This window comes from Papio anubis, chromosome X (genome assembly GCF_008728515.1).
Source record: "Papio anubis isolate 15944 chromosome X, Panubis1.0, whole genome shotgun sequence".
Lineage (NCBI taxonomy): Eukaryota > Metazoa > Chordata > Mammalia > Primates > Cercopithecidae > Papio > Papio anubis.
In genome coordinates this window covers 128,611,656-128,624,749 of record NC_044996.1, presented here as the reverse complement: position 1 = coordinate 128,624,749, position 13,094 = coordinate 128,611,656, and the positions used below count along the sequence as shown (strand labels likewise).

The following is a 13,094-nucleotide window of genomic DNA, read 5'->3' as shown; positions in this document are numbered from 1 at the left end:
TTGAAAAAGTTTTGTACTTAAAAAAAAATTCCTGTTTTACTACCAAAATAAGTGCTTCCTGTGGAGAGCGAGGATCCTCTGTTACTGAGGTTTGTATTTTCAGGCCTTAGCATACAAATCTGCTACATACGAGATATTCAACTAGTTTTGAAGGAATGAAGGTGAACATGGCAGTTTCCTCATATGTAAAAGCAGGATTTGGACAAAATGATCTGCAAAATGGGTCTTTTACTACTCTAGTATTTACGAGTAACCGATGTTATTCCTTATGAAGTCTCAACTCCTGGTTTGAGCCATGTCTGAAGAGGTGGCCTAACTCCAATACCCACTGAACAGTTTGGCGTCAGTGGGACCCTGTTTGTACAGACGTCGGTGTCTTCCAGCTGTTTAGGACATAAGCACTACTGCTATGGAAGAAAGGAAACCTAATTTTCCATGCCTTGTCCGTTTTCTGGAAAGGGCATGGCGTGGTGTGGGCACCACACTTGCCCCAGCCTTCTGGCGAAAAAACACCACGACCTTCCCCGCTCCCCGAAAAGAGCTTTTCTCTAGTTGGGTCTAGATGCGCCCTTCCCAACCAGGGCGGATGGCCAAAGACTCCGCTCCCTTGCAGGGTAGGCTTGGAAAGGCACGGGGCCCGCCTTCCTGGGCAGCGGAGCAGGTGACGCGCGGAGGGCAGGCAGCGCGCTGGGTTAGTTACCTGGCGCTGGGCGGGGCAGGCGGGAGGCGGGGGCGGGGCCGCGGTGAGATCTCAGGCTGTGATTGGGCCGCTCCGCGCCTGTCTCCATGTGCGGCGCAGCTGAGGCACAACATTCAAGCCCGGGGGCGGGGCCGGCGCGCGCCGGGAGGAAGCGGCCGCGCGGCAGCTGCGGGGCGTGGGGGTGGCGGCGGCGGCGGCGGCGGCTGAGGCCGAGGAGCCGGTGGCTGTGGCGGACGCAGCGGCACCCCAGCTAGGGACAGGGCTCCGCCGCGCCCCCTTGCTGGTCCCATGGAGGCGGCAGCGGCGGCGGCGGCGGCGGCGGGTGGGGGCTGTGGCTCCGGGCCGCCACCGCTGCTGCTGAGCGAGGGCGAGCAGCAGTGCTACTCCGAGCTCTTCGCGCGCTGTGCCGGCGCCGCGGGCGGGGGCCCCGGGTCTGGGCCTCCCGAGGCCGCCAGAGTCGCCCCCGGCACGGCCACTGCAGCCGCCGGCCCCGTGGCTGACCTGTTTCGGGCGTCGCAGCTGCCAGCCGAGACGCTGCACCAGGTGGGTCCCTCCGCCTCTTGTCCCTGCGGGTCTGTGGGGCAGTGTGCGGGGGCGGAGGTTGCGAGTTGGGCGACAGGGCTGCCCCCAGGGACCCGGAGGCCTCGGCCAGTTGTCAGAGAACTCTGCAGCCGGGGATGGCGGCGACGCCCTTGTACCCGGGGGACACCAGCCTCCTCCGCAGCTCAGCTCCTCGCCCAGTCAGTGCTGGGTGCGCGCTCCCCATCTTCCTTCCCTGAGACTGTCTGACATTCCCTCCCCTCCCCCGGCCATTTCTGGGGTTCTGCAGCCGCCCAGACCCAAAGTTTGCCCTGTTCTGGAAGTGGTGTTTGTTTTGGCTGCTGCCTGGTTTAACCTCTGCTCGCTGCTCCTGCCCCTCCCTCTCCTGAGTGGGCTGTCAGGGTGCCTTGCTGGGATTTGAACCTGAAGGGTGTGTGTGTCTGTAGGGTTGGAGGCCCAGGGCTGAATGTTGTCCTCTCTATGTAGTTGTGATATATACGTATCTACAATATGTAATTGCCCATAACATATTTCTAAATATTAATATTAAATCAAAAACCTTAATGACAAGTTGCAGAACAGGGACACGGGACTGCAAGAGGACGTTTGTCAAGTCAAAACCAAATTTCCCATTTGAGGCTAGAGGTGGACTTCAGAAGTCCACCATGGGAAACAGCTGTAGTTTCCCATCTATCATTACTTGGACTTGAAATAGAATTGAAAGGTAAGGGGTGTCATAGCTACCACCTTTTGACTGTTCTATACTTGGAAAAGGACTAGGGGATGATACATACCAGACGCTGTGTTTGTTTTGTGCTTTCCTTGGAGCTTGGAGAAAGACTAATTGATAAGCCTTTGTCTGTCATTTCATGTCACCAGCACTTCATGGTGATAAGATTGTTAATATCAGGTTCAAAACGTCAAATGAAGCTTTCCCTAAAAGCAATAGTATGAATATTATTAACACCAATGGAATATTTAGAGTGATGAGTGGTATTTTAAAATCTAGTTTCAAAGGAGAACTGAGGGTTTTATGGTTCACTTGCAATGTCATTGTGTTCATACGTATTTTTAAAGAAATTACTTAAGACTGCGTTTTATATTGCTAGAGTGTTTGTACTGCTCTGTGTTTGTGAGCGTAACTTTAAACACTTTGTAATCTTTCACCCTTTTGAATTTGGGATTTCTGAAAATATAATTAGTATTCACAGAACTTAGCATGGCTGTTTGTCCCTAAAAAAGTCCTTGATATACAGACAGTTCTGCCATTGCTGACGAGTAGTTGAGCTGGGTCAGGTAAAGAGAAAGTCAGTGTCTTAAAACACAAACCATGACTATTACTTGAGGCCCTCAGAATACTCCCGAGCATAATACATTTATTCAATGCTGTAACTACTTCCCAGCTGAAAGAGGAATAATTGACTGAGGCTATGCAGCAAGTAAGTGACAGCTGGGTACCTATTAAGGCTTATTTTGTTGTCAGTAATGCATCGGATAAGAGGAGGTGGGCATAGTAAATCTGAATATGTTGGTCGATGCCTCCGTAGGAATTGGGAAGAAGGATTTCCTGATGTTAGAACCCATGCTTTCTTGAGGTACATATGGTTTTAAAAGGACCCAAGGCACAGTGCCTGTGCGTGAATGAGATTATATTTTTGATGTCCAGTTGAAATCTGCTTGCAAAAGACTGCTTCAGATACTGGCCAAAGGGGACATCCCTACAGTATTGCTTGGAGTAAATCTCTCAGAGCTTGAAGCTCCCTTATTCAGCCTAGCAAAGCAAAACACATCATCCCCCTTCAATCCAACAAAATTACCATAACTCATTATTCTTGGTACAGGTGAAAATGAACACTGAAGGCATCCCGGACATGTAATCCTAAGAGAGTCAAACAAAGTCAGCAACCAGCAGACCCCTAATTTTCACCCATCACTTTGGTGGTGGTGGTGGTGTGTGTATGCTCCATCCACTTTAATTTGTATTACCCCATCGGTGTATTAGCCATTCTTTAAAACAAACATAGATGTTTTTATCCTTTCCCTGTTAAACAGGAACCTGTAAGTTGAGATTTAAGTGCCCCGACAGGTATAACTGCTCAAATCTTGGAGGCACTAACCAGCCCTGGTATTTTCTATGGTAACAACCAGGTTTTCCTCTTAATAAGCGTACAATTAAGATTACCATAATAATGTTCCAGGAAGAATGAGAATCTTGCAGTCTTACCACAAGTAAATGGTCTATAAAAATATTTATTATTTATTTATTTATTTTTTGAGATGGAGTCTCATTCTGTTGCCCAGGCTGGAGTGCGGTGATGTGATCTCAGCTCACTGCAACCTCCGCCTCCCCGGTTCAAGTGATTCTTCTGCCTCAGCCTCCCGAGTAGCTGGGACTACAGGCGCATGCCACCACGCCCAGCTAATTTTTACATTTTTGGTAGAGACAGCCGTTTGCCGTGTTGGCCAGGCTAGTCTCGAACTCCTGACTTCAGGTGATCCATCCACCTTGACCTCCCAAAGTACTGTGATTACAGGCGTGAGCCATCGTGTCCCGCCTTAACATATTTTTTAATAGGCTATTTTTTTTTTTTCAGAGCAGTTTTAGGTTCACAGCAAAATTTAGCAGAGTACCCATATATCCCCTGCCCTGACACACCAGTAGCTTTCCCTACTCTCAACATCCCGCACCAGAATAATAGAGTTTTTACAATCAGTGAACCTACATTGACACATCATTATTCCCCAAAGTCTATATATTAGGGCTTACTCTTGGTGTTGTACATTCTGTGGGTTTGGACAAATGTATAATGACATGGATCTACCATTGTAGTATCATACAGAATAGTTTCACTGCTCTAAAAATCTGTGCTCTATCGATTCATCCCTCCCTCTCCACTAACATGTGGCAATCACTGATTTTTTTTTAACTGTCTCCATAGTTTTGCCTTTTTTTTTTTTTTTTTGAGACAGAGTCTCACTCTGTCGCCCAGGCTGGAGTGCAGTGGCGGATCTCAGCTCACTGCAAGCTCCGCCTCCTGGGTTCATGCCATTCTCCTGCCTCAGCCTCCCGAGTAGCTGGGACTACAGGCGCCCGCCACCTCGCCCGGCTAGTTTTTTGTATTTTTTTTTAGTAGAGACGGGGTTTCACCGTGTTAGCCAGGATGGTCTTGATCTTGTGACCTCGTGATCCGCCCGTCTCGGCCTCCCAAAGTGCTGGGATTACAGGCTTGAGCCACCGCGCCCGACCAGTTTTGCTTTTTTAAGAATGTCATATAGTTGGAGTCATACAGTATGTAGACTTTTCACATTGGCTTCTTTCATGTAGTAATATGCACTTAAGATTCCTCCATGTCTTTTTATGGTTTGGTGGCTCATTTCTTTATAGTGCTGAATAATATTCCATTGCCTGGATGTACTACAGTTTCACCTACTGAAGGATATCTTGGTTGCTTCCAAGTCTGGGCAATTATGGATAGACCTGTTATAAACATCTGTATGTAGGCTTTTTTGTTACATGCAAGATATAAGCTTTTGACTCATTTGGGTAAATAGCAAGGGGGCATGATTGCTAGATTGTGTGGTAAGAGTATATTTAGTTTTATAAGAAACTGCCAGACTGCCTTCCAAAGTGGTTGTACCATTTTGCATTCCCATCAGCAATGAATTGGTCTCTTTACAGAGTATTTATTTTCCTTTGCTGACTTATTTTAACAGCAGGATTCCAGCATTAGGTGGAAAACATATGAGTTTCTGATGTGTGTCAGGTACTATCCTAGGTGCTGAGGTTATAATAGTGAATCCAACATAATCTCTGTCTTCATGGAGCTTATGTTCCCATGCAAATGTTTTTACACTTCAGAGTTTTTATTTGGTTGAGAAAAGACTTGAAATATAACATCCAAAAATAAAATGTCAGCCTGGTGCTGTGGCACACGCCTGTAGTCCCAGTGCTTTGGGAGGCCAAGGATGGGAGGATTGCTTGAGGCCAGGACTTTGAGATCAGCCTAGGTAACATAGTGAGACCCTGTCTCTACACAAAATAAAATAGCCGGGCACGGTAGCATGCGCTGGTAGTCCTAGCTACTCTGGAGGCTGAGGCAGGAGAATTGCTTGAGCCTGGGAGTTCAAGGTTATAGTGAGCTATGATCGCACCATTGCTCTCCAGCCTAGGCAACAGAGCAAAACCCTGTATCAAAATAAATTAAAATAAGCCTGTCAAACCCAAACCAAATACGTTGTCAAACCGCGACCTGATTCTCACCACGCACTATGCCTTCTAGTGAAATGCTGGCCTTTGAATACCAACAAAATACTTCATAACCTGGGAAACCAACTACTCTAACATTTGTTGCTCTGTCTTGAAATACTAAACAAAACCATTACCTGTTCATAGACATATTTTCTTTTTCTAATTTAAAAGTGTTCCATTCTGCCATTTTCCACCTAGTGCTAGAATACTGCTCTTAAAACAAGTCAGCACAGGGAAATAAATACTCTATAAAGAGACCAAAAGACCTTTTAAAATAGGCTATGGCCAGGTCCAGTGGCTCACACCTGTAAATCTCAGCACTTTGGGAGTCTGAGGCTGGAGGATTGTTTTAGTCCAGGAGTTCAGTACTAGCCTGGGCAAGATGGCAAAACCCCGTCTACACACACACACCCCGTCTACCTACCTCTCTCTGGGGCATGCCTGTAGTCCCAGCTATTCTGGAGGCTGAGGTGGGAGGATCCCTTGAGCCCAGGAGTCTGAGACTGCAATGAGCCATTATGACACTACAGCACCTCAGCCTGGGTGAGAGAGTCAGACCCTGTCTCATTAAATAAATAAATAAATAAAATATCTACCTTAAAGCAGCAAGTTTTGTATTTGATGTAACGAATTAACAGACCACTTTATAATATCTGTCTTTTAGGATAGTGTCAGTCTCTTGGAATGCTGTGTATATTCGAAGTCATCATTAAAATTGGTTTTCGTTTAAAATATTTTTAACATATACACATCTTATTGGAGTTTTCTTTTAAAATTCAAAAATGAGAACATTATTTTTTCAAAGCCAAGTAACAGAAGAATATATAAAAAAGTCAATTTTGTGCATATCTTTTTACATTTTTTTGTATGCTCATGTAAAACATACATGACTTATGTAATTATACACATATGCTCCAGATCTTATCTGTATTAATTTTTTTATTATACTTTAGTTCTGGGATACACTTGGAGAATGTGCAGTTTTGTTACATAGGTACACATGTGCCTTAGTGATTGCTTCACCCATCAACCCATCATCTACATTAGGTATTTCTCCTAATGCTATCCCTCCCCTAGCCCTGCACCCCCCAATAGGCCCTGGCGTGTGATGTTCCCCTCCCTGTGTCCATGTGTTCTCATTGTTCAACTCCCACTTATGAGTGAGAACATGCGGTGTTTGGTTTTCTGTTCCTGTGTTATTTTGCTGAGAATGATGGTTTCCAGCTTCATCCATGTTGGTTTTCATTTTTATGGTAGTTAATTCTTGGACATTAAGGGGAATAATTATAAAACACTGTTGCTTCCATATCAAGGGAAATCGGTGAATGGTTAAAAAAAAAAACCCGATAAGTGTTGTCTGATTGTTTAAGCAGCTTTGATTGAGGTAAATAAGTAAAACAAAGCTGTGGGAAGTAGGAAATATTTTAAAAATCTGTGCGCATGCCCTCACCTTTGGGGAGAAGTCTTTTCTGAAGGCTGTCTTCTGATTTTTTGAAGCAACTGTTTAATCATTAAAGAAAATTATAGGTAAAAGACAAATTATTGTGAACTTTCGCTCATTGCTAGATTATTAGCTAGAACTATTTTTAAAAAATGTAAATGAAACAACTTTATATTTTTACATCTTTAGATCGTATAATTTTATAACTATACTTTAGGGAAATAGAGGCCAGCATATTAAAACAGTAACTAGGGGCTGGGCACGGTGGCTCATGCCTGTAATTCTAGCACTTTGGGAGGCCGAGGTGGGCAGATCAACTGAGGTCAGGAGTTTGAAACCAGCCTGGCCAACATAGCGAAACCCCATCTCTACTAAAAATACAAAAATTAGTTGGGTGTGGTGGCGCATGCCTGTAATACCAGCTACTCAGGAGGCTGAGGCAGGAGAATTTTTTGAACCAGAGAGGCGAAGGTTGCAGTGAGCTGAGATCACGCCATTGCACTCCAGCCTGGGGGACAAGAGTGAAACTCCATCTCAAAAACAAACAAACAGACCAAAACAAACACACACACACGTAACTAGGATTAACTATATGCTGTTTTAGATTGACAGTGTTACTTTTTTCTAAAAGAGAATGAATGCCAGCAGATGTAGGAAGTACCAGAGCTAAACCATTGCCAGGTTAAAAGGAGTACCTCTGCATAATAGTTACTTGTTGACTCTTTTGTAATAAAATATTTCAGGCATGTAAAACTAGAGAGTTACCCAAGAAATAACTGTATATCCACCACTCCGTATAAGTAAAACAGCCCAGCTAGAGTGAAAGCTTCCTATGTCCCCTTCTCTGGTCCCATTCCCTTCCCTCCCTACCCTAGAGGTTACCAGAGTCCTGAACTTGGTGTGAATGATTTGAAGATTTCTTTCTACTTTTATTGTATGTATATGTGGATATATATATTTGTGTATATATAAATCACTAAAAAATATATTATTTTGGATGTCATTTTAACTTAAGGAATATTGTATTCTGTGTAACCTTCTGCAACTTGCTTTTCCTCCCATTGTTATGTTTTTGGAATTCATCTTGTTGACACATGTAACTTCAGTTCATTTATGTTTCCTTTTAAAAAATCTTTACTACTTACGTTTATAATGACTCATTGTTACAATGCAGTAGAGACCCTTATGCCAAAGGGAAGTAGGTGGCATGTTTCCTTATTTATATAGAATGTCACATGACTGGGGGACTGTTCGAAACGTGTATGAAAATTTGGAACACCTTCATAGATAGCAGAATGCACACTTACATTCTTGAGTGTGCTAGGGGATGTTTGAGCTAATTAATTAACTTTCATGGCCTTTCTTTTTTCTTCTTTTTTTTTTTTTTTTTTTTCTTTTTTTTTGAGACAGGGTCTTGCTCTATCACCCAGACTGGAATGCAGCAATCTGATCATGACTCACTGTAGCCTCAACCTCCTGGGCTCAAGCAGTCTTCCTGCCTCAGGTCCCGAGTAGCTGGGAATACAGGTGTGCAGCACCAAGCCTGGCTAATTTTCTTTTTAAAAATTTGTTGTGGAGATGGTGTCTCATTATATTGCCCAGCCTGGTATCAAACTCTTGGGCTCAAGTGATCTCCCGCCTCAGCCTCCCAGAGTGTTGAGATTACAGGTGTGAGCCACCACACCCTGCCATTTTTCATCTTTTTAAAAATGGAACATCTTAAATAAGCAAGTAGATAGAATAATGCATTAAACCCTGCTGCACTTGCCACTCAGGCTCAACAGCTGTCAATGCATGGTTAATTCTATTCCATCTACATTTCTATCTTTGTTCCCTCTCCCCTTTGTCATCCTGAAGCAAGTCTCAAACATCATATGGTTCATAGGACTTATCTTTAAGGAAGGAATCAGGGTGGGAAGAAGGGAATGGAAACATGCAGGGGTTTAGGTTGGCCAGAAAAGGTACCTGTGGCCTATGGTCAAATGGCAAGACTGATAATGGTTCAATACTGTCAAGCCTTTGGCTGTCCTGGAGATAGACATGCTTGAGAACTGATTTAGAATAGTTGGGAAACCTGTAGGGAGATTGAAAAAGTAACCAACTGAAGACCAGGAATACAAGATGGATTTGAACATTGTTCTGGTTTCACACCCCTAAGTAGGGGCTGTCTATTTTAAGGGTGTAGATAATTGGTTTTGAGGAAATCTTGGGTTGTGTTGCTAATTATTTATAACTTTTTTTTTTTTTTTTTTTTTTGAGACAGGGTCTTACTCTGTCACCCAGGCTGGAGTACAGTGGCACAAGCTCGGCTCACTGCAACCTCTGTCTCCCAGATTCAAGCAATTCTCCCTGCCTCAGCCTCCCGAGTAGCTGGGACTACAGGCGCCCACCACCATGCCTGGCTAATTTTTATATTTTTTAGTAGAGACAGGGTTTTGCTATGTTGGCTAGGCTGGTCTTGAACTCCTGACCTCAGGTGATCTGCCCACCGTGGCCTCCCAAAGTGCTGGGATTACAGGTGTGAGCCACCGCGCCTGGCCTATTTATAACTTTAAAAAGAGGGTTTGGTTCCTTTCCAGGGTTTTTCAAACTTTCTATTTGTTTCGTATAGGCAAGTTTCTCATGTTTTGTATTTATGGCATTCTATTATTCATACTTATCTACTGGTGGGCAACTAACCAACCTGGGGTGCTCAGGACTGAAGGATTTCCTGGGGCATGGAACTTCAGTCTTCAGACAGTCCTAGGCAAACTGGGATGGTCACCCCCTCTCTTGGTTGCTGCATTCATTATCTATTGCTCTTTAATGAATTACCACAAACTTAGCAGCTTAAAGCAGCACACAGTTATTATCTCCCAGTTTCTGTGGCTCGGGAGTCTGGACATGGCTCAGCTGGGTCCTCAGCTCAGAGTTTCATAAAGCCACAATCAAGGTGTCTGGAGCTTGGAGACCTCTGTGGAGGTCCAACACTTGGTTGCAGAATTCAGTTCCTTGTGATTTTAGAACTGAGGCTCTCAACTTTGAGGCCTCCTGCGGTTCCCTCCACATGGCTTTCTCCATAGTCAATTCACAACATGGCTGTTGGCTTCTTCAAGGCCAACAGGAGAGTGTCTCTCTCCAGTCAGCTCAGACAAGTGGCATCCCATCACCTTTGTCATAGTCCATTAGTTAGAAGCAAGTCACAGGTTCTGTCTCCTCTCAAGGGGAGAGGATTATACAAAAGAACAGATACCAGGAGGTGAGAATTTTGCGGGGGACACCTTGGGATCTTTTCACCACACTTGCTTTCCAGGATTTGTCTGAAGTAGAAAATTATTCTGTTGAGCCTTTTTGTGGCCAGAATATACATATGTTTTGCTCAGCCACTAATTTAGAATTCCTTTATCTTTTTAAGAAACATTTTCATGCATAATTCATCCTAAGTAGAACTGGCAAATATGTAACTTCTTAGGTATTTTCAATTTTAGTCTTTAGGCAATTGTTTTTCCTCTTAACTAGTAGGAGGCAGGGAAAAAAAAAGTGGAAAAGCAGATGTGAATGCCCTGCCTGGCTACTCCTGCACGCGGTGCTCTAAAGCAGGCCTTCTCAGCCTGGGTCAGTTCAGGGGTCTGTGAATTTAGATGTGGAAAAGAACTACATCTTTTTTTTTTTTTTTACTAACTGCCCTTCCCCCAACTGAGATTGAGCACTTCCTTCTATTATGCATGTAAGCAAAAAACCACAGCAGTTTTTTTTTTTTTTTTTGAGACAGGGTCTTGCTCTGTCACCCAGGCTGTAGTGCAATTTCACAATCTTGGTTCACTGCAGCCTCTGCCTCCTGGGCCCAAATGATCCTCCCATCTCAGCCTCCCAAGTAGCTGGGACTACAGGTGCATGCCACCACACCCAGCTAATTTTTGTATTTTTTATAGAAATGGGGTTTTGCCATGTTGCCTAGGCAACAGGGTTCACTGTTTTCGGTCAAATGACAGCAGTGCTGCTGGCAAGTCCATGGTCAGGAGTGAGAGTCCCTCAGGCTGCTGTAGTCCCTCCTCCTCCAGTCTGTCCTGCAGGAAGCTCAGAGTGAATGGATGCTCAGCTGTTTCCTCTGAGACCTCACCAGGGACAGTTCCTATAGTCCCGGCTCTGAGCTCTGCTCCTGACCATTTTATCTGGCCCTCTCAGCTGTGCTTCACTGCAAAGGAGGAAGGACAAGCCCCTCTGGGGCCAGTGCCAGCTGCTTGTTTGGCCTGTTTTATTTACTACTGCTATCTCTACTTCAGAGACTTGGACTAGAACATAGACCTGAAGAAAAAAGCCATTTTAACAGACTTGAGAAACTCAGCCATCCTCATAATATCATTCAGAACCAGGAGAGGACATTATTAACACTAGGCTAGTAGGAAATGTTCACTTTGACTGAATTCATTTGTAACACTTTGCCACTGGTTTACAAGAAAAATACTTTGATTCCGTCTCCTGGAGGTAGGTAATTATATGTTTCACCTGTGTTAATTTTCCAAATCATTAAAGTGAATCCCATAAATGCCAGCAATTAAGAATTGTTGTTTTTGGCCAAGTGCATGTCTCACGCCTGTAATTACAGCACTTTGGGAGGCTGAGGTAGGCCAATCACTTGAGGCCATGAGTTTGAGGCCAACCTGGGTAAAATAGGGAGACCTTGTCTCTGCAACAAATACAAAAATTAGCCGGGCTTGGTGGCATGTGCTTGTAGTCCCAGCTACTTGGTAGGCTGAGGCAGGAGAATTGCTTGAATCTGGGAGGTAGAGGTTGCAGTGAGCCAAGATTGTGCCACTGTACCCCAGTCTAGGTGACAGAGGCGAGATTCTGTCTCAAAAAAAAAAAAAAAAGGTTCTTTCTTAAGTGCAGACCTTCTGAGATGTGTAATGCTTGCCCCATGCCTTCAAAAGAACATATTTAATACGGTAATCTCTTTGTCTCTCCCTTACTTCAGAGTCAGCCTTGTAAAAAACAGATGATGATACAGCAACAGTTTTTTGCCCTTGGAGGTGTTTGGTGTGCTCTGCTTTTTGAGTTTTTTTTTTTTTGGCTTTCTTTAAAATTATTTTAAAATGTTTTAACTCCTCTCCTTTGCGTACTCTCTGGTACCCTTATAGTCCCAATGCTGAGTAAAGCATGTAAAATTTAGCATGCGGATGTTCGAGTCTCTTTTATTCTTTGTTCTGGATCAAGATGTTTTAGTCTCAGCATGACTGACACTTTGGGGCTGTATCATTCTTTGTTGTGGAGGACTGTCCTGTGCATTGTAGGTTGTCAAGTAACATCCCTGGTCTCTACCCACAAGATGCCAGTAGCTATTCTTGTGATTGTGACAACAAAAAATGTTTCCAGACATTGTCAGATGTCTCCTGGGGGCACAATTTAGTTCTACATATATGATGATAACAACCATGGTAGCAACCGACATTTATTCACTGAATACCATGTATTTGGTTTTATCATATACTTTGTAAAATGTTTGTCATTTAATTCTCACAACTAAACCATAAGATAGTTATTGTATCATCCCCATTTTGAAGAAAGCAAAAGCTGAGGCACTGAGGTTCACTTACTTGCCCAGGGTCACATAGATAAAAGTGACTTCTTGAAATACTTTTCATAATATATATGGGTTGAATCTCAGTCTTAATGGAGGAGACAGACTGAAAAAGGATGTAAAAACAGGAGTTTCCTGATGATATCTCAATTGAGAGGCTATTGCTTTCATAGCGATTCTGTGTAAATGCTGGAATTCTTGCTTAAACGAGGTGATTCCATGGGCATGTGTCTGAGTAAAGGACTTGGATCATTTCTAAGAAGCTTCTGTGGCATGGTGAAGCAGAACATAGACAGTCTAGGGCCAAGGATAACTGATCAAACTTTGAAACCAAGGAAGCCATCGGAAATTGGGGTAAGGCTGTGTATCACTCAGGGGCCCACAGGAAATGGCATGCTCAAAGGGTTTTGGTGAAAACAGGAATGTTGAGGCATGAAGAAACTAGCAGCAGGAAGCTATTGCCATCCCTAGACCTAGAGGGGCAAAGGGAGGGAATGTCGTTGCTGGAGCTGTGAAAAGTACTCCCTCTACAGGAACAATAGTCATGAAAGAATACAGCCTTTGCTAGAACTATGGTCAGAGAGGGGCTAATGGGATGAGGGGATGG

At 44.0% G+C, this 13,094-nt stretch overlaps 1 protein-coding gene across 9 annotated transcripts in view; it reads left to right on the top strand.

Moving 5' to 3' along the window:
* The first annotated feature begins 808 nt into the window (after positions 1–808).
* REPS2 (RALBP1 associated Eps domain containing 2) overlaps positions 809–13,094 on the top strand; it is a 208,445-nt gene continuing 196,159 nt past the window's right edge. For 7 of the 9 annotated variants that reach the window (XM_021933071.2, XM_017954056.3, XM_009197258.4 and 4 more), the window contains exon 1: positions 862–1,243. In XM_021933071.2, coding sequence (XP_021788763.2) covers positions 989–1,243 — 255 coding nt within the window. In that variant the 5' untranslated portion in view covers positions 862–988. Of the gene's footprint in view, positions 1,244–13,094 lie in introns of all 9 variants that reach the window. The other 2 variants (XM_009197261.4, XM_009197260.4) reach the window with 1 other exon arrangement.